Below are 22136 nucleotides of genomic sequence, written 5' to 3' on the forward strand. Positions count from 1 at the left end.
GAGAAGGTGGTAGAAACAGACACAATTGTAAAATGTAATAGAAATATAGACTTCTGCAAGGTATATCTCTCGCTTGGAAGTAGGCAAGACATGCTAGGGCACGTTGGCACCTACTGTCAATAATGCCCTTGCCTGGCCCTGAGGTTGTAGATGGGGCTATGGATGAGATGCAATTCCAGTGAGGACGCCCTTATTGAAGTACAGAGCCTTGTGGACGCATACACTTCCTTGGGGAGATGCAGGTAGAAAAATTACTCACGTGGGTGAACATACTTTCTGATTGAGAACCTTCCTGTCCTCACTGGAATTTCGACCCATCCATAGCCCTGTCTACAACATCAGGAGTAGGCAAGGGGTTTATTGAGAGCAGGTGCCGTCTGGCTGCATTCCCTCTCCAGAAAACCTTTCTTCCAGCTATCTCGTTGATAAGTGATAGGAGCAGAATTAGGACATTCGCCCCACCAAGTCTGCTCCGCCATTCAATCATGGCTGATCTATCTCTCCCTCCTAACCCCATTCTCCTGCCTTCTGACACCTGTACTAATCAAGAATCTCATTGTGGCATTTCCCCATCCCTTTTTTTCCCCATCCAATTACGTAAATCCAAGCTTATCTTGCAAGATCCAGCAGTGCCCAGATTTGGCATTTCAGTTTTCCAATACTCAGTCTGTGGACAGACTCGTATGCTCAACCAACCCCCAACCAACTCTTATCAACCAACCCCACTCCGTCTCCCCAAATTGAATAACAATTAAGAATACATAAAATCAAAAAATCCGACAAGGTCAAAGATTTTTTAAAAAGCACAGATTTAAGTCTGGATGTTCTGGTCCAAGTATTCCTGACCTTTATGATACAACACACACTTTATATATAGAAATTAGCAAGATTCCTAAAAAAAAAAGGAGTATAAACATTCGGCACTGGATCATTGAATCAGACACTCCAGAAAGGGAGAATATATTTATCTTCTGTAGGAATTAAATTTCATCAGGACGGCATTTTCTGGCCCATTTTTTTCCAGCTCGTCTTCACCAGTAGGTCCTTGCTTTTGACGTAAGTCACGATTAACTTCCCAACGTTGCAGCCACACATCTGACCGACGCCGTCATTCCGACCCATTGTCACCATCATGTATGGAGCCCCTAAGATGGGAGAAGGGCATAGCATCAGTCACCCGAGATCAGGAAACCAACGACCTACATTTCTCAGGGTCTTGTTGAACATACTGTACCCGCGGCAGCTCTGACAGGACCATAAAGACGCAGCCCAAAACAAGAAAGGATGGGAGATGAAATGTGTAGGAAGGAACTGCAGATGCTGATTCACACCGTGAAGATAGACACAAAATCTTGGAGTAACTCAGCGGGACAGGCAGCATCTCTGGAGAGAAGGAATGGGTGACGTTTCGGGTCGGGATAGAAGATGTGTCTCGACCCGAAACGTCACCCATTCCTTCTCTCCAGAGATTCTGCCTGTCCCGTTGAGTTACTCCAGCATTTTGTGTCTATCTAAAGAGATGAAATGCAGTGTTTATGATGCCTGGAGCTTAAAATGGGAATTATTTTTGTCGCATGCCCTTACATTCTCTTTAAACTTTAGACTTTAAAGATACGGACCCAACTTCTTCTGTCAGGGCAAAGTTGCAATTTTTCACAAACCATTTATGGCAAAACCACATATATTCTGACAGAGATAATATTTTAAACACGATTGAAATCTACCTCATTTCATGACGTGCTGCTACAGTTCAGTCAGACAGCGTACTAAAAGGGCCATGGATTGCTCAAAGGAGGTTGCCCCAGTAAGGTAAGATTCTGGTGCATGCACTGAATGCAGAGAGAAAACTCCAATACACTGAGGTATGGATCCAGATGCACTTCACATCACGACAGTCAAGAGTTTTTATTGTCATGTGTCCCAGATAGAACAATGACATTCTTACTTGCAGCAGCACAACAGAATATGTAAACATAGTACATTGTAAATAATATAATAGAAAAAAAAGTTCAGTTCAGTATGTGTATAGAAACACATACCCACATATACGTATATATGTATATATACAAACACACACACACACACACACATATATATATATATATGAAGAAGGGTCTCGACCCGAAACGTCACCCATTCCTTCTCTCCTGAGATGCTGCCTGACCTGCTGAGTTACTCCAGCATTTTGTGAATAAATACCTTCGATTTGTACCAGCATCTGCAGTTATTTTCTTACACACATATATATACATACACTCACACACATACGTACACATAAAAAACAAACAATATTCCCGCAATAATAACAATAAAAGTCTATGTAGTTCAGAGCTCATTTGGAGGTTGTAGTGTTTAATAGCCTATTGGCCTTAGGGAAGAAGCTGTTCCTGAACCTGGACGTTACAGTTTTCAGGCTCCTGTACCTTCTTCCCGATGGCAGGGGTGAAACGAGTGAGTGGCCAGGGTGGTGTGGGTCTCTGATGATGTCCATCAACCTTAGACGGTAGCGCAGCGGTAGAGTTGCTGCCTTACAGCGAATGCAGCGCCGGAGACTCAGGTTCGATCCTGACTACGGGTGCTGTACTGTAAGGAGTTTGTACGTTCTCCCCGTGACCTGCGTGGGTTTTCTCCAAGATCTTTGGTTTCCTCCCACACTCCAAAGACGTACAGGTTTGTAGGTTAATTGGCTGGGTAAATGTAAAAATTGTCCTTAGTGGGTGTAGGATAGTGTTAATGTACGGGGATCGCTGGGCGGCACGGACTTGGAGGGCCGAAAAGGCCTGTTTCCGGCTGTATATATATGATATGATATGATATGATATGATATGATATGATATGAAGGGTTGCTTACCTTGCGAAAAACAGGGTTTTTTCCTTCTTTATTTTACTTTATCAATGTTTAATTTGTTTAAGGTATTTTTATTTTTTTTAATCATAAATAAACACTCCCCTTATCTTTTTCACCACTCTTCTATTCTCTCTTTAAAATGACACCTAAATTTGTTGGCAGTTTTCCAACTGTTATCGAACTAACATTCTGCGCAGGTTCCAAATACGTTTGGGTTCTCCATAAATATTCCCCTGAAATATCACAAACTATTTTACCGTGTAAATTATGCTATTGAATTGACAGCCATTTTCAACCTTCTGGAGTGCGTTTCCAGCATATCTACCTGGTTTGTATTGGTCCATAGGCTCATGTTTAAGATTATGGATGATATTTTTCACGCATGCAATGGCTTGGAACTCAGCAGTGTAAGCCGATTTATGTTCATTCACATGTGCACAGTCTCCTATGGCAAACACAACCTTCATTCCCTTCACGTTCAGATGTTCATCCACTATTATTGCCTCATGTTCAGTGAGGTTACCTTCTGTTAAAGAGAAACAGAAGCAGGTCACACAACTTACTCCACTTAGAATCTCTCCTGTCCTATTGTAAGTCTTAATGGTCATTATACAGGGTTGGGGAGTGGAGAAATTACCCCAGGTCAGGCACTGGATCGCACGACACTGCCGATATGCAAAGAAAATCAGCCAGGTCCCCCCACCAATGTAAGATCTAACTGGCTTTGTATGTGGGAGATTGTGTCTTATCAATCTCAATAGTAAGATCTCAATAGTAAGATCTCAACCTCAATAGTAAGATCTAACTGGTTTTGTACAAGGGAGATAGATTGTGGCTCACAATCTAAAGAATTAACCAAAAAGCTTGATGAGGGCAAAGCAGTAGACATTGTCAATATGGACCTAAGCAAGGCATTTGATAGGGTTCTGCCTGGTAGGCTGCTCTGGAAGGTCAGATCACATGGGATTCAGCGAGAACTAGTTGACTGGATAGAGAATTTGTTCCATGGAAGGAAGCAGTGGGTGATGGTGGTAGGTTGTTTTTCGGACTGGAAACCCATGGCTAGTGATGTGTCTCGGGGATTGGTGCTGGGCCCATTGCTGTTCGTGGTTTATGTCAACAATTTGGTTGAGAATGTAGGAGACATGATTAGTAACTTTGTAGATAACATTAAAGTGGAAGGCATTGTAGGCAGCAAAAATGGTTATCAAAAATCACAGCAGGATCTTGATCAGTTGGGTAAATGGAGTTTAATGCAGTTAAGTATGAGGTGTTGCATTTTGGGAATTCAAACCAGGACAGGCCCTTCACATTGAGTGGTGGGGCTCTGGAGAGTCTTGTAAATCAGAGGGTGTAGCAGTGCATGTACATAGTTCATTGAAAGAGGTGTATAGTGTGGTCATAAAGGCTTCTGGTACCTTGGCCTTCACCAGTCAGGGTATTGAGTTTAGAAGGTAGAAGGTCATGTCACTGTTGTACTAAATATTGTTGAGGCCACATTTGGAGTTTGTGTTTAATTTTGGTCACTCTGCTATTGGAAGGGTGGTTTTAAGCTAGAAAGAGTGAAGAGAACTTGAGGGCCTGAGCTATTGTTAGAGGCTGGGCAGACTAGGACTTTATTTCTTGGAGTGCAGGAGGCTGAGGGGTATTCAGGCATGTAAGATCATGAGTGGAATAGGTAGAGTGAACGCACGGTGTATTTTACCCAGAGTAGGGGAATCAAGAACCAGAGGACATAGGTTTAAGGTGAGAGGAGAAAGATTTAATAGGAACCTGAGGGACAACATTTTCACACAGAGGGTGGTGGGGATATGGAACAAAATGCCAGAGGAGGTATTTGAGGTAGGTACTATAACGACATTTAAAACATATTAGGACAGATACATGGATAGGGAAGGCTTAGATGGTTATATGCCAAACGCAGGAAAATGGGACTAGAAAAGATGGGACAAATTGTTTGCCATGGGTAGGTTGGGCTGAAAGGCCTGTTTCTGTGCTGTACGACTCTTTTGTCTGAAATGCAAATCCTTGAGTGAAAGATATAAAATTGTGAGAGGCATTGATAGGGTAGACAGTAGGAACCTTTATTTTTGGGTGAAAATCTCAAGGACGAGAGGACATAGATTTTCAGTGAGAGGGGCAAATTTTGAATGAGATGCGCAGAGCAATGTTTTTACAGAGAGTGGTGAGTGGCTGGAATGTGCTGCTGGAGGGGTGGCAGAAGCAGATGTAATTGGGGCATTTAATAGGTTTTAAATAGGCACATGGATATGCAGAGAATGGATCACATGCAGGCAGATTAGTTTAAATTGTCATGTTCAGCACAGATATTGTTGGCTGAAGGGCCCATCGTGTTCATCACAAATATCCCCTTCATTGTGGGCTGAAGGGCCTGTTCCTGTGCTGTACTGTTCCATGTTCATATAACAGCTGTTTAGGTTTTGTATGTACTTCAGTCCTGACCCAGGCAAATCTCCATTTGAAATTTTAACAACAAACCATTTTTCTTCTGGCTTAAGATATTAGTTAAGAGATAAAAGAAACACTAGTGTTAGATACATTCTTGTCCATAGGACATTCAAATCACTTCACATCCAGTAAGACACTATTGAAGAGTAGGAGTGGTCCAAGTACAGGGAGGCAGATTGGTCGAATTCCCTGAAGCGGTGAGATGTTGTATGTTGAGCGTTATGTTGGCCTGCACTCTGGGAGAACTTCCATGCTCTTCAGAGTAATTGGTGTCTGTCCTCAATGGATGGTCTTTGTGTCAATTCCTCTGCCCAGCAATTCAAAAGTTGATTGATGGTTCAGGAAGGCTGTAGGTTAACAGACCAAGGAGTGGTCAAATTCAAATGACTCCAACAACTGCACCATTAAGAGAGACACTTGTAGGAAAAATTTGACCATCAACACATTTTCACTTTAGATCCAAGTTCTATTATGCCCAGAGGTTGTTCATGGTTAACAGGGCATAGCAGCACATAGAAAACATTCCCGTGACTTTTGAGGGTCATGAGGACTGGGTAAATAGAGAGAGGAAGGTAGAAGTGGATGGGATCAACGGCCTCACTGGCAGCAGCTTTGGATGCTGGTCAATGGGAGAGAACTTGAAGTGGCCTGATTCAAATCGGACTAAAGGCACAAGTTTCGAGAAAACATCAAAAAGTGATGCAAGAGTGAAAGTAGCTTTGCAACCTGGAGGGAAAATCCTCAAGAGTTGGAATTAGGGGCAATGGTGTTCTTGATGTTGAAATCTGCCCCTGGGTAAACAGGGCCTATCTCTGATGCCTGCAGATAACATCACATTCAGATAAACAATAAACTGTTGGAAGAAGGAGCAATGAACATCCTAGGAAGACACAGGTTGCCTGGTTAATTAAACGTTCGTCTGGCAGAATATGTTTAATGCAGAGAAGTGTGAAGCACAAAATACATTTGTATTTTGAAATGACATCTATTTTTGGTGTAATTTTAAAGGGTTTTGATGGAAAGATAAGACGGCAAACAAGGGGCATTACTTTAAGGCAAAATAGCTGGAAATAAGGAATGTTCATTAGGGATGAAATGATAACGAGAAGAGATAAATATTTGCTACAGAGAAAAATGCAGGAAAACGTGAATAAAGCAGGAAACATGTTAATTTTTAATAGATCTTTTAAGAACCAACATGAACATAATGGGCCAAATGGCCTCCTACTATGATGCCTGATTGATCCCTAGAAATATTATTGTCAGTATTTTACAAATACTTATTTACCTTTTGAGGAAGTGAGATCAGGGTGAATTTGGATGGAATTGTAAACTCTTTTTGATTGATATTAATTGGTTGAGCGATCACAAATAAATGGAATTGGCATCAAGTTGAACAATGGCTTCATTAGTCAATAGTCATCAAAGAGACATACAGCACAGAAAGAAGCCCTTCGGCCCAACTCGTTCATGTCGACCAACGTACTATACACAATTCTTACTTATTTCATCAATGAAGCCACAGCATGTGGAATTTCAAATTTGCACGTAATATCAAGTTTTGGAATAAATAGTATGATTACACAAAGGAGCTACAACATTTGTAAACCCAGGGTTGGAGTTGAGAGTGTAGCAGAAACAAGGATGTATTGGTTGCTTTATCCATCTAGACACCATATTCGCATCTCATTCTCATGCTCACTTCTCGTTCCAGTTCACTTCAGACAATTAAAATGTATTATGCGTCCTTCTCCAGCAAACAATCTTTGCCAAAATTCCACCTTCTAATCTTAGACAATGGGTAAATACGTTTACTTTCTAGAACAGCCATGTCGAGTGACGTTGAATTATGGATAATTGTCTGATAAAATTAATATTTGCATGTAGTTCCCACAACCATCGGGAAAAAGGTACTTATTCTGTAGATAGCATGGCCCAGAACTCCAGTCTCAGGGGCTGAAGGACTATATTCTAAGTCACTCCATTTCCCAATCCCATGGTGTTGAAATTTAAATTTATAAAGACAGGATACATATTGGAATCAAGGGATATGGGGAGAAGGCAGGCACAGGTTTCTGATTGTAGATGATCAGCCATGATCACAATGAATGGCGGTGCTGGCTCGAAGGGCCAAATGACCTCTTCCTGCACCTATTTTCTATGTTTCTATGGATTAAATTCCTTGGGATACCTGATCTAACAGACAGGACCATCATATGGCAAATGATGATCTTGTTATTTCAGTTATCACTCCATATACATTAAACAACTTAAGTGTTTTATTTCTCACCAAAATCTTCAAGATCTAATGTAGCTGGGGCTAGGACACAATCTAACAATGGTCAATGAGAGTAGTGGCCACAAGCATCACATATTCTGATGAGTTTGGATTCCAATGAAAAGTGATCAGGTTAAAATACTCCAGGGTAACAATTATAATGCATCTGTGGCAAAGCGCAAAGAAGTAGACAAGCCATCAGAAGCAATCTACAGCATAAGGTTCAGTACATGGAGATGAAGAGAAAAGTCACCAGCAGACTTGGGAACAGCTTCTTGCCCTCTGTTACCAAACGGAATGGTCCTCACAAGCTAGGATACTGTCCTTTTCACCTCCAACCAATTTCAGAGATTAGACTGTCTACAATGCTGAGAACTATATTCTGCATTCCGTATCATCCCCATTGCTCTTACTATCGTACTTGAGTTTGACTTGATTGTATTTATGTACAATATTATCTGAACTGTTTGGAAAGCATGCAGAACAAAGCTTTACACTGAACTTTGGTACACGTGAAAATAATAAACCTAAACCTAAACCCAAGATTTTCTTTCTACATTATGCAATATGGTTACTGCCTCAGTCTAGGAATTTTAAACCTTTAATTGTTTAAAACAAAAATGGAAGTTTAACTCTCCAAAATTTACGCTATATACATCCAACTCTGGAAGAAAATAACAAAGCCAACTTTAATGCATAAAAAACACACAGCTGAAATTGCACTGTTATTAAGTAAAGAAACCATGACAAAAGTTACCTTTTGTATTTCAGAGCTGCAGAGATTTTGATGGAGCAATTCCTCTCACGTGGTAACGGCATAAAGGCTAATGGCACATGCAGCTAAGATTCTTTATTTTAACAGCTATAGTCAGCCAATGCTTTGCAAATGAAAGTGGAGTATGCATCACCATGAAACAAAGAACAGAGGTTCAGCACAAACTGTGCCACAGAGACAATATAAGATCTTATACAAATTATAACAAATTGTGATTAGAACTTACGGAGAGCGTTGACATATGCGGAAGAATTAATCTTTATTCCAGTACAACAGATAACCATGTCTGCTATGATCTCGTGCCCCTTGTTTGTTAGCACTTTAATGTCTTTCTGGGCCTTATTCAGAACTAGTTCTTTCAGGTTATTGACTTTATGTCCTTTTGGAAAGAACAAAATGCAAAATATCACATAATTCAGACTGTCAGACAATCTTGCCTCTTCTAGATAATTGCCATTTTCTAGAACCAATAAAGATGCATGTTCTTGTTGGAACAGGAAATGTCTCTGAGCCGTAGGTATAATTTTATCTCAAATTGGAACTTAAATTGGTCTTAATAATATTAGTGCAAGAACATAGAGAGTGAAACCGGAGAAGACTCGAGAGAGAGGAGACACAAGAGACAGCATATGCTGGAATCTTGAGCAGAAAACAAAATGCTGGAAGAACTCAGCAGGCCAGGCGGCATTTTAGAAGAGAAATGGACAGACATTTCAGGTCAGGACAGTCTGAAAAAGGAACCCATCCCAAAATCTTGTCTATCAATTTCCCTCCATGGGTGCTGCCTGTCCTGCTGAGTGCCTCTAGCACTTTGTTTCTTGTGTTAGAGATAGATACCTCTTTTTTTCCTTGGCTTGTTGTTAAATATCTAGCAGTGGCAAGCTTCAGGAACAGGGCGCCATTTGGAGAGACATGGAAATAGTCCTGTACTCCCTCTTGGCTGAGCAAAGGCATGTGGTAGAGTCCACCCCAGCATAAAAAAACTACAAGGTGCTGGAGTAACTCAGAGGGTCAGGCAGCATCTCATGGTGACGTTATGGGTTGCGACCTTTCTTCTCAAAATTATCTTTAAAAACTGCAGGATCAATTTCAAGGTGATCTTTCCATCGTGGGTGGAGTAGGATTTTGCAATGGCTCTTTAAATGGATCAGGCACAAACATTGTTTACAAAGAGAATATGTTGTGAACTCCGAGTTTCTGAATTACAGGGCAACACTGAATAAGGTATATTTCTGCAAATCCTGTTGTTACCCTCCTCACCAGAAATAAGTTAAGAGGGCAGCAAAATGTTTTGAAGAAGTATATTGTGTTACAGTTGCACAACACATTAGTGAGGCCACATTTGAATTTTTTTTGTGTTCAGATTTGGACATCCTGATATAGGAAGGATGTATTTAAGCTGGACAGAGCAGAGAAGATTTATGAGGACGTTGCCAGGACTTGAAGGGCTGAGTTATAAGAAGAGGTAGGGCGGATTAGGACTTTATTGCTTGGAGTGCAGGAGGCTCAGCGTGATCTTATAGAGGTGTATAAAATCATGAGGCCAATAGATCGGGTAAATGCACAGTCTTTTATCCAGGGTAGGGAAATCAAAAACCATTTGGTTTAAGGTGAGAGGGGAAAGACTTAATGGATACCTGGGGATCAACTTCTTTACTCTTCGGGTGGTGGGTATATGGAATGAGCTGCCAGAGGAGGCAGGTACAATAGCACCATTTAAAAAACACCTGGACAGGTACACGGATAGGAAAGGTTTTGAGGGATATGGGCCAAATGCGGGTAGATGGAACTAGCTTCAATGAGGCATTGATGAGATGGGCCAAAGGAACTGTTTCCATTTTATATGACTCTATGCCTCTTAGTCTTAATGCTAAAGCATTCTTCTCCTTTCCAAATGTGTGTTAATTTATTATGTACATAACGTTCAGAATTGCACAACCAAAAAATGATGGAAGAAAGTATTTCTTAAGAGCATACAATAAATTATATTTCACTGTTCATTTCCTCTAAATGAGTAACGATTAACATTTCCCTGTTTGTTATGAATTAGAAATAAGGATCAACTTTTTAAAAATATGTTAAAAAAATTATAAATCTAACATTGCTGCTCAAATGTTTTCTATGGCTACAGAAGATCAACAAAAATGTATTGCGTTACAGTTGTACAAGACATTAGTGAGGCCGCATTTGAATTACTGTGTTCAGTTTTGGTGATCCTGATATAGGAAGTATTTATTTACAAAATGCTGGAGTAACTCAGCAGGTCAGGCAGCATCTCGGGAGAGAAGGAATGGGTGACGTTTCGGGTCGAGACCCTTCTTCAGACTGATGTCAGGGGGGCGGGACAAAGGAAGGATATAGGTGGAGACAGGAAGATAGAGGGAGATCTGGGAAGGGGGAGGGGAAGAGAGGGACAGAGGAACTATCTAAAGTTGGAGAAGTCGATGTTCATACCACTGGGCTGCAAGCTGCCCAGGCGAAATATGAGGTGCTGTTCCTCCAATTTCCGATGGGCCTCACTATGGCACTGGAGGAGGCCCATGACAGAAAGGTCAGACTGGGAATAGCAACATTTCCAATGAGACACTATGTGCAAGTCTCATTAGGTTCATTACATTGACTAATTTAATCATTATTGAAAGTAGAACTTTAACCCAACAATATACCGTTGATAGATGTAACATTACCTAATAAAAGGTGGGCCCCTTTATTCACAAGAATATCTTTTACTCCTCGCCTAACACTGGGTAAAACTTCAGAATCGCCCAGAACATAAGTGGAATGAATTAATGTTACCTGAAGAGAGAGAAAGAAATAAGAGAGGGTTAAGTCAGTTACGCAAACATTCCCCAGTTTAATTTCTTGCGTGCCATGTTTTCAGTGAAGTGTTCAATGAATGTGCAATAGATTTCCACCACTTATCAGTAGAATCAAGGAGTAAGGCATTCGACCCAAAAGCAGTAATCAGTGCACTAAAGTATGCACATGAAAGGGTTTAAACATTTGATACTCAAATAAAAATTGTGAATTTATTTTGCAGCAGAATACTGTAGATACTGGAAATCTGAAATAAAGTGTTGGAAAGTCCTTTGGTCATCTCATGAGAACAATTGAAGATAGACACAAAATGCTGGAGTAACTCAGCGGGACAGGCAGCATCTCTGGATAGACGGAATGGGTGAGTTTCGGGTCGAGACCCTTCTTCTAACATTGAAGTGGTGAGAATGGGTGATTGATGGTCGGCATGGACTCAGTGGGCCGAAGGGTCAGTTTCCACGCTTTATCTCTAAACTAACCAGAAACATGAAACATTCAACAGGTTCTGCGTGACCTGAGGATTATTTCCAGCATTTGCTAATTTTATTTATTTTTCTTTCTGTCCTTTTGTGCATATGGTAGGAATGAAAATAATTTGTCTGTCTTACCAACAGTCTGGAGGAAAACCAAGGTGTGTTGTGTCTATCGATGTAACTGGCATGGTATAACTATAAATTGTCCCTAGTGTGTGTGGGATGGTGTTAGTGTGGGGGTATCGCTGGTCAGCATGGACTTGATTTCCTCTCTGTATCTCTAAACTAAACTAAAGAAGGTATCAATGTAAAACATATCTTACTCCCTTTGCATGCTGATTCTCAACTCTCTCTACTACTGTGTCTGTCTGAACATCAGCAATTCCCTTCAGAGTACCTGACCACAGCCAGGAAGATTTATTCTGTGTTTGACATTCTCAGCAGAGTAGATGATATTGATGTGATGAGGTTGACAGTGAGAATGAGTTGGGTACTGAGCCACCAGGAGATGTTAACATTGCACCTGAATCCCATGGCATCTTGTCCAGACTAATGATGCTGCAAGTGCTTGCAGTATTTGTTGTGTGGAAACTGAAGAGAGAGTGAGAGCTTTGGTATGGAAGAGGGTGGGTTACAGCAAGAAACATGAAAGGAATTTTACAAGCTATATGAGCTATGAGCGATAGCTCATGTTTGCTATATGAAATTGTTTTGTTTGCTATATGTTATCTATGAGTATTGTCAAAGATTCATAGAGTCATGCAGCACGGAAACAGGTCCATTGGCCCAACTCGCCCATGCCGAGCAAGAAGCCCCAAGAAGCATCCTAACACATGGCATCCCTGTGTGGTACCTCAGCTGCACGGAGGCAGAAAGGAAAGCTCTTCAGCGGGTAGTCCACAGAGCTCAGAGGACCATCGGAACACAGCTACCAGCCTTGGAGGGCATCTACAACACACGATGCCTCAGAAAAGCCACCAGCATCCACAAAGACTCTTCACACCCCTGCAACAGTCTGTTCGAACTCCTTCCATCGGGCAGACGATACAAGGCCTTCTACGCCCGCACCTCCAGACTCAGGAACAGCTTCATCCCCAGGGCCATAGCTGCTATGCACCAGTCCTGCTGAGCCGGATGGTCAAAACACACAGTGATCCGGCACAGATCTACTTGCACTTTATTCTGTCTTAAAACTGTTACAATCTGTTTGTTGTTCTTTAAATTATTACTGACTAGCTAATTAAATTATTGCATCGTATGGGAGGCGCATTCCCAATCTCGTTGTACCCCTGTACAATGACAATAAAGATATATTGTATATTGTATCTAAGCTAGTCCCATTTGTCTGCATTTGGTCCATGTTCTTCTAAACCTTTTCTATACTTGTCCAAGTGTCTTTTAAATGCTGTTATAGTACCTGGCTCGACTATTTCCTCTGGCAGCTCGTTGCATATACTCAACACCCTCTGTCCATTCATTCCATTATTCTCTTCATGATCTTTTACACCTCTATAATATCACCCTTCAGCTTCCTGCATCCCAAGGCATAAAATGATAGCCTGCCCAAACTCTCCCTATTTTTAGCTCAGCCTCTCGAATCCTGGCAACATCTCGTAAATCTTCTCTGCACCTTTTCCATTTTAATGACATTGCGTTTACAAGCCTGTTATGCTGCTGAATTTCAGTGTTCTGTTTCCGGTACATATCTTGACTAAATTCTTGAAAACATGAATACCAATATGGCCAATGCATAAATGTGAGTAATTTGACTGTTTGCAACTGTTCTGATCGGGAAGCAGATTAGCAGATGGAACAAGTGGCTGCTGAGAAAATGTAAATAGTTAGATTTTCCAAACTGAAATCTGTGGAGAAGTTTCATAAAATTTATTCTGTTATCATCTATTAAACTTACAACCAAAATTAACCAGATTTTCTTATCTGAAAATACCGCAATAATTCCACTTGCAAAACAAAATGTTGGTCAAAATTTCCCTCAAAGCTGCAGGAATTCCTATTTCTGGAGCAAATCCAAAAGACTTCAATAAAAAAGTTATGGGAAGAAAAGTTTCCTTGCAAATTGCCTTTTAAAAGTATCCGAGTGATCATTGTATTGTTAGGAATGCTGTGGCATAAATTAATTGAGGTCTTTAAAATAATGAAAGGTTTTGATAGAGTGGATACAGAGAATATGCACAGCTGAAGTCCATGAATATAAGAGAGTTACCAGAAATCCTAGAAGGATGTCAGAAGCAAAAGTCAAACTGCTGGTGGATCTCAGCAGGTCAGGCAGCATCTATGGAGGGAAATGGACAGATATCATTTTGTGTTGGGACCCTTCTTCAGACTTTTTGCTGAAGACTTACAGTGCCAGAGACCTGAGTGACCTCAGTCACTTTCTGACCTCAAGTGTTGTCTGTGTGGAGTTTGCACGTTCTCCCTGAGACCATGCGGGTTTCCTCCAGGCACGCTGGTTTCATCCCACATCTCAAAGATGTACAGGTTTGTAGGTTAATTGGCCTCTAAGTTGCCCTGAGCAAGTAAAAAGTGGATGGGAAAGTGGGAACTAGTGGGAACTAGTGTGAGCGGGCGATCAATGGTCGGCATGAACTTGGTGGGCTGAAAGGCCTGTGTCCATGCTGTATCTTTCTGTCCATGCTGTCCATGCTAATCTTTGATTAGTACGATAGACAATAGACAATAGGTGCAGGAGGAGGCCATTCGGCCCTTCGAGCCAGCACCGCCATTCAATGTGATCATGGCTGATCATTCTCAATCAGTACCCCGTTCCTGCCTTCTCCCCATACCCCCTGACTCCGCTATCCTTAAGAGCTCTATCTAGCTCTCTCTTGAATGCATTCAGAGAATTGGCCTCCACTGCCTTCTAGGTGTCTGAGGTTATGGGGAGAAGGCAGGAGAATGGGTTTTGGAGGGAGAGATAGATTAGCCATGATTAAATGGCGGAGTAGACTTGATGGGCCGAATGGCCTAATTCTGTTCCTACCACTTATGATCTTATGATCTTTCAATCATTTCAATCAAGCATCTGTAGTCTCTTGTGCCTCGAGGATTTTCCAGAAGACTTATTTTGCCAAAATGCCAAATGGACATTTCTAGCACAGGAAAGATGAAGCAAATAAAAGTAATGCCTTGAAGGGGGGGGCTGGGCAAATGGTAAGGGAGAAGGGAACATTGGGTGAGGCTGTTAGGTGTAATTCAGGAATGATAGGAGAAAGAGAGGAACAGTGGTAGTTGGAGCCTGCAAGAGATTACTTGGAGAAGCAGATGGAAGCCAGAATTAGGCACCTAGAACAGCAGGCAGCCTCTCCAGAAATAGTGGCTAATCACACCACAGATTAAACCCCTCTTAATGTGGCACAGATGGCCGAGTGAAGTCTGAGATCATTGTTGTTGACTACATCTGTGCTGGAGTTGTAATGGCCAAAGATATTTTCATTTGGCAGCCTCGGAATTGATCAGTGATGCTGTTGTCTACACCAGGCTTGCTGGGCTGATAGTCTAAAGCTCAACAAAACCCATTCATTGTGCCCTGGACTGGCTCCAGAACAAAAGAACAGGAACGTTTGAAATGAATATTGTTGTAAATCTTAATATTGAGTTAAAATGATTTTTTTTAAACACCACAAGGAATAGGTAGAAACAACAGAGAGGCTGAAAGTTATTTTACCAAACTGAACAGGAAGCAAATAAAGACTGACGGAGGCACAGGAAACTACGGATGTTGGAATCTTGCAGTTGCTGGAGTTGTTTTGTCCTGGAGCAATTCCAGGGCAGTTGCTGGAGTAACTCAGCAGGTCAGACAGCATCTCTGGAGGACATGGATAGGTGATGCTTCGAGTCGGTTCTCAGACTGAACAAGGGTTCTGATCCGAAACATCACCTATCCATGTCTTCCAGAGATGTTGCATGGCCCGCTGAATTAGTTTAGTTTAGTTAGATAGTTTGCTCCCACACTTTGTGCTTTTGGAAGAAAATAAATTGCTTACCTGAAACCTAGTGCTTGTTTGTACCGGGGAGTAATGGTGAAAGTCTGCATCATTTTCCAAGGAAGTTTGGATGATTGTACATGTGTTGACTGACTCACACAAGTTTGGATGTAGCCGAGTATTCAGTGGGTTCAGAGCCACAAAATTCTAAATTACAGATGCAGTTTACAGAAAAGGGCACAAAATGCTGGAGTAACACAACGGGTCAGGCAGCATCTCTGGAGAACATGGATAGGTGATGTTTCAGGTCGGGACTATTTCATACGGAAATAAACATGGGAGCTTTCATCTCAGGTATGTGAAATGCAAAGACTGATATGCAAACATGGGTCACCCATGGCAGATCTGCTGTTAGTGAAGCATGAATCAAGGGTTCAATCTGTATGGACTGAGGGCTGAGATAAATACAGAAAATGCTGGGAAAACCTGGCAGACCAGACTGCTTCTGTGGAGAACGGCCACCTTCCATTCAAACTCAATGAAAACTTCACTTGGGCTCCACTAGAACTGGGGGTGAAAACTAGAGGGATGAATGGACCTCAAATATCAATGTCACTGTGCTAATGAAATGCTAAAGGAAGCCCTTCTGAGATAAGACATACAAATATGTCAGCTTTCATCCAGGAGTGAGCATTCACTACTACTAGGCAGCAGGCGATCAATAAACCATAAGACATAGCACAAAAAGACCACTCGGCCCACCGTTTGATCGTGGTGAGTCTGCTCCACCATTTGATCGTGGCTGATCTATTTTTCCCTCTCAACCCCGTTCTCCAGCCTTCTCCCCATAACCTAAGCTGAAGGCTTTGCTGAAACTTTGCGCAATGCCAAATTACCTCTTTATTGGGGTAGTCGGTTTTGATCTCTGCTGCCAACTCTACGCCAGCAAGCCCACCACCAACCACAACAATGGTATCGGATTTCTGAATCTAGAGGGAACAAGGAAAAGAAAGCCTTGCATTTATATAGCACCTGTCACATCTCAGTTGTCTCAAAGTGCTCTGTGGCCAAGTAGATGCAAATCTGCACACCACCAATTCCCCAAAATACGAATGTGATAACGGATAAATCATAAAGTACAGCACCAATTTTCCTTTTTTTTAAAAAGAATTCGCAACATAGTAGATTTATCCGAGGACAATGTTTTAAAAAGAAAACCTCCATCAAAACTTATGGTTTTGTGAACAGTGAGGGAGTTTAGTAAAGTCTGCAGTGGGACCAAGGTCAGGTGGAGGTGGAGGCAGATATATATAATAGTGGCATTTAAAGAGGATTTTGGAATGACGAAGAGTATTGCTTTAAGGTCAGAGGGGGATAGTTTAAAGATGTGTCAGACAAGTAATTTTACATAGACTGGTGCATACCTGGATTGTGTTGCCAGGGGTGGTGATGGAAGCAGATACATTAGTGGCATTTAAGAGATAGGCACATGATTATAGAAACATAGAATGCAATCCATACGATGCAATAAACATAGAAACATAGAAAATAAGTGCAGGGGTAGGCCATTCGGCCCCTCGAGCCAGCACCGCCATTCAATATGATCATGGCTGATCATCCAGAGTCAGTACCCCGTTCCGGCTTTTTCCCCATATCCGTTAATTTCCTTAGCCCTGAGCTAAATCTAACTCTCTCTTGAAAACATCCAGTGAATTGGCCTCCACTGCCTTCTGTGGCAGAGAATTCCACAGATTCACAACTCTCTGGGTGAACAAGTTTTTCCTCATCTCCGTCCTAAATGGCCTTCCCCTGGGAATAAAGGAATATGAATCACATGCAGGCAGAAGAGATCAGTATAACTTGGCATCCTGTACAGTATGGACATTGTGGGCTGAAGGGTGTGTTGCTGTGCTGTAGTGTAGAATGTTCTATGTTCTAAAACTTGGCCATGTGAATTCCTGATGACTTTAGCAAGAAGGCAAGTATTTGACTCAAATGTAACCAAATTAATTGCGTCAAATTCTTAGAGAATTCAGCAATGAACACAACCAAAGAGCATGAAAAAAGTTAATAATTTTTCTTTACAAGACAGGTTACCTCAAGCATAATGGTTGTTGGGGGTGGTGACATTCACACAATGTCCATTGAAAGTTGCACCAGGCTTTGGGCATCAGTTTCATCAATGACGTGACCACCAAGCCCACCGACAATCAGACGAAAATAGGTAGTCAACGTCAAAGACGCTAGAGGAACCAGATGGACCACTCCGTTGAAATCACGTGTACTGAAGTGTAGTACGCAAAGGAGCATAACGTCCGCCATTTTAGTAAGCAAAACCCGCCGTTCGCTCTGCCTCTCGCAGTGTAATCAGTGTTTTGGGGGAACATTATGTGTGATGATACCATTAAAATGCAGAATATATCTCATCTATCAATTCACAGATTTTTATTTTTAAACGTTTCTGCAAGTTTCTGCCTACTAAAATGGCACCATGACATACTACGGTTTTTAGGGTCGAGTGGTCTATCTTGCTCCTCTAATATCTTTGGTCAACGTTGCAAATTGCCCCAGTTGCATCACAACGGAAGAACAATGAAGAACTGGGAATAATAGAATGAATCTATCTCGCAGGAGATTCAGTGGCTGGGACTACAGACAATGGAAACCTGGGCTGTATAAAGTTTCTACAGAAAGGACAGGACTGACAATCCATACAGATATTTCCCACCCGCTCTCTCTTGTGGAGTGACTGTAAAATAGCAATAGTATTGATTATTTGATTAGCACGGGTGTCAGGGGATATGGGGAGAAGGCAGGAGAATGGGGATGAGAAGGAAGAATAGATCAGCCATGATTGAATGGCGGACTAGACTCGATGGGACAAATGGCCAAAATTCTGCTCCTAGAACATGTGAATGGTGAGAATGAAGTGTGTCATTATAGAATCTCTTAGGATTCTCCTTCATCTTCTCTGCCAAGATTATCTCTTGCGTTTAATCAATGGATAAAAGACTGGGACATCCACATAGTCTAGGAAGGAACTGCAGATGCTGGTTTAAACCGAAGATAGACATGAAATGCAGGAATAACTCAGCGGGACAGGCAGCATCTCGGGAGCGAAGGAATGGGTGACGTTTCGGGTCGAGACTGTTCCTCAGGGTCTCGACCCGAAACGTCACCCGTTCCTTCTCTCCAGAGATGCTGCCCTTCACGCTGAGTTACTCCAGCATTTTGTGTCCATTATCAGATAAACTCGTTGGTTTGCTCAGCCACAATCCACATTAACATTACCTCCTTCACCAAATCTTCATACATCTGGATGGCAGTTTCTCTACTAATCGGTTCAATTAATTTCCCTGGGAAAGGCCCTGTGCTTCCAGTTGCCAGAATAAGGTGCGAATAATGCATGACCTTCAAGAGGCAATAAAATGGGACAAGTTTATTGGGAGTGAAATGTGTGATAATTAGCTTAACATTCAAAAATATTTCTGACAAATTCCATTATTAAAAGGTGTGAAATATTCTTTTTACCTCGCCGTTCTCCATTATAACATCCTGGCCTTCAAGATCAATATCACTGACTTTACCTTGTTTGAAGTTCTCTTTGAATGTCAGGTCATATGATATGAATGTTTTCTTTGCAAACCCTAAATAGAAATATGCAGGACAGTAGGTGGTATGAAAGAGTTAAGAACATCACGAGGCACAGGGAGGAAAGATATATAACCCATCGAAGTTACCCCTTACAAAATACAATATATAATACTAAAGCCGTTGAATGTAAAGGATAAGTAGTTGACCTTATATTTAAGACTTGTTTGACGTGAATGTTAACCTATAACTGAACATTATTTTTGGACGCTACATGTAGGCATGATGCTTACAGCAAATACAAAAGCTCTTGGTGAGACCACACCTGGAGTGCTGTGCACTGCTTTTCTCACCTTACCTGCAGAAAGATGTACTTGCTGTCGATGGAGTGCAGTGAGTCGTTCCACGGACGACAGGTACATCATATGAGGGGTTATTGAGTTGGCTGGGCCCCTATTCTGAAGAAGGTACCGACCGGAAACGTCAGCTATCCATGTCCTCCAGAGATTCTGCCTGACCCGTTGAGTTACTCCAGCACTTTTTTGTTTTACTCAAGTTTCCAGCATCTGCAGTTCCTTGTGTCGTCCTCTCCCCTCCTTTGGTACAATATGAGGTGACCTCACTGAAACATTCTTTGAGGGTCTGGGAGAGTAGAGTAGGAGTGGCTAACGGGTCGAGAACTAGGAGTCACATCCTCAAAATAAGAGAGTGACCATTGTGAAATGAAGTGAGGAACGATGTCTTCACCCAAAAGGTGATGAATGTTTGGAGTTCTTTGCTCTGGAGACTGTGAGGGTTTTGTCAACGATTCCATTCAAGACTGAGATCAGGTTTTTGAATAGGGAACCACTGACATTGGGACAGGGCGGGAAAATGGTAGCAAGGTTGAAGATCAGCCATGATCTTAATGAGGGGCAGAGCAGGCACAAGGAACTATATGAACTACTCCTGATTCTACTATGTTCTTCTGTCTCTGAGGAATTGTAAATGGAATGGATCATTATGTATAGGAAGGAACTACAGATTCTGGTTTACACTGAAAATAGGCACAGCATGCTGGAGTAACTCAGCGGAACAGGCAGCATCTCTGGATAGAAGGAATGGGTGACATTTTGGGTTGAGTCCCTCCTTCAGACTTGCGTCAGGGGAGAGGGAGTTACAGAGATAAGGAAGTGTAAGAGATTAAAAGAGATGCAGATCAAGGAAAATGTAGAATCGACCATTATTAGCTAGTCTTCAGTCAACCTCCTCATTGTTGGCCTCATCAAGGAAGGAAGATCATTGTTGAAGTAGCTGAAGGAAATTCAAGAGACTGAGGAATCCTTGCACCAATGTTCTTGGGCTAACGTTGATGATTTTCATCATTCCAGGTTACACACAATGCTAACTGGGGAGTGTACCACCGTTCACTGTTGCAGGATCTGAATCCTGCTGAAAATACAGTGGGAGAACCTTCACCAGAAGGACCACTGTGGTTCAGGAAGGTATCTCACCAATACCTTCTTGAAGGTAATTAAGGAAGGCTTAGAAACGGTGGTCTTGCTAATGATGACCCTTACTCCAATACTGAGTAAATCATTCCCCAGATGTCGGTGAGGATGACTTTGCAAGATCACTTGGCCGAGAGTGACATTATCATACAGGTACCTGGGTTGATCCTGAATGATTCCTGATCTTATCAATTCAACCAAGCGGCTTGTGGGGCCATTTCAGGAGGTGCACTTGAGAGGACATTGCTGGTGGGTCTGTGGCCATACAGTAAGGACTGTGAATTTCTTACCCTGAAGGACATGAATGAACCAGTTGTGTATTCACCACACTCTAGAGGTTTCATGCCACTAGATATTTTTATTTAACTCGACATAAGGGGGGTGGGTATATGGAACGAGCTGCCAGAGGAGGCAGTTGAGGCAGGGACTATCTCAATGTTTAAGAAACAATTAAACAGGTACACAGATGGGACAGGTTTAGAGGGATATGGACCACGCACAGGTAGGTGGGACAGTGGCCAGCGTGGGCAAGTTGGGCCGAAGGGCCTGTTTTCACGCTGTATGACTCCATAAATGAGGCATTGCAAATGATTTCAAAACCTCAAAGAATAAAAAGGGGATAGTTGTAATGAGTTAACATTTTGAATTTTCTGTACTTTATGCTGGTGTAACCTTAACCTGTTCACTGCCAAAACGTGTATTCTGACCCGAGTATTCTCCGGGGTGGCACTGAACAGGTTAAACCACGTCAATGTAGTTCACGTAGATATTTTGGACCCTTATTTCCCTCCAGTTTACCTTCCTGTACCGATGCTCGGAGTGCTCCCATGTTGTGATGGAAGGCGTACTTTATGTCAATTAGTGTGTAAGGGATACTGTAGATTGACAATTGCTTTGCTGCTGCAATCCCTCCAAAGCCGCCGCCGACTATGACGACATGATCAGTTTTACTGATGGATAATTTCCCTCCCATTGCGCCTCTGTTTCGAAGGAGAGAAAGTGGAAGAGTCAAAATAGAATTCAAGGTCCTACATTTTAGTTTAGTTTAGTTTAGTTGAGAGATACAATACAAAAACAGGCCCTTCAGCCCACCGAGTCCGCGCCAACCAGCGATCCCCGCACATTAACACGATCCCGCTCACACTAGTGACCATTTTACACTTCTACCGAGCCAATTAACCGACAAACCTGGACGTCTTTAGAATGTGGGAGGAAACCGAAGATCACAGGTATTGATTGAGAATGATCAGCCATGATCACAACGAATGGCGGTGCTGGCACAAAGGGCCGAATGGCCTCCTCCTGCACCTATTGTCTATTGTCTAAAACCTATGCAGGTCACAGGGAGAACATACAAACTCCGTACTGACAAGCATCCATAGTCAGGATCGAACCCTTGTCACTGGCGCTGTAAGGCAGCAACTCTACCACTGCAACACCGTACCACCCTT

The 22136-nt window shown here is 42.1% G+C and overlaps 2 protein-coding genes across 3 annotated transcripts in view; one reads left to right on the top strand and one right to left on the bottom strand.

The window, feature by feature from the left end:
- The window catches only part of cdhr1a (cadherin-related family member 1a), a 67676-nt gene that overhangs the window by 993 nt on the left and 44547 nt on the right, over positions 1 to 22136 (top strand). Inside the window, exon 2 of one of the 2 annotated variants that reach the window (XM_078428663.1) lies at positions 11411 to 11548. The exons of the other annotated variant lie outside the window; for it this stretch is intronic. Within the exon in view, the coding sequence (XP_078284789.1) occupies positions 11545 to 11548 (4 nt within the window). The 5' untranslated portion in view covers positions 11411 to 11544. The remainder of the gene's footprint in view (positions 1 to 11410; positions 11549 to 22136) is intronic. 2 annotated transcript variants of the gene reach the window in all.
- On the bottom strand, positions 991 to 21658 carry LOC144610109 (ferroptosis suppressor protein 1-like). The gene is made up of 8 exons (XM_078428666.1): positions 21484 to 21658; positions 19136 to 19251; positions 18896 to 19015; positions 16501 to 16593; positions 11058 to 11166; positions 8597 to 8749; positions 3174 to 3374; positions 991 to 1145 (listed from the first exon to the last, which is right to left on the bottom strand). Exons 1-8 carry the CDS (start codon positions 21656 to 21658, stop codon positions 991 to 993), a joined length of 1122 nt encoding a protein of 373 aa, XP_078284792.1.

Source organism: Rhinoraja longicauda, chromosome 35 (assembly GCF_053455715.1).
Source record: "Rhinoraja longicauda isolate Sanriku21f chromosome 35, sRhiLon1.1, whole genome shotgun sequence".
NCBI classification, from domain to species: domain Eukaryota; kingdom Metazoa; phylum Chordata; class Chondrichthyes; order Rajiformes; family Arhynchobatidae; genus Rhinoraja; species Rhinoraja longicauda.

Bases quoted from the DNA above. Each gene is read 5' to 3' on its own strand.
- LOC144610109 (XM_078428666.1), bottom strand. From the start codon at position 21,658: ATGGGAGGGAAATTATCCATCAGTAAAACTGATCATGTCGTCATAGTC. The intron at 19,016-19,135 runs GTAAAAAGAATA...TGCCTCTTGAAG, and splicing joins TTATAATGGAGAACGGCGAG to GTCATGCATTATTCGCACCT. The intron at 3,375-8,596 runs GTAAGTTCTAAT...TCTCTTTAACAG, and splicing joins CGCATATGTCAACGCTCTCC to AAGGTAACCTCACTGAACAT.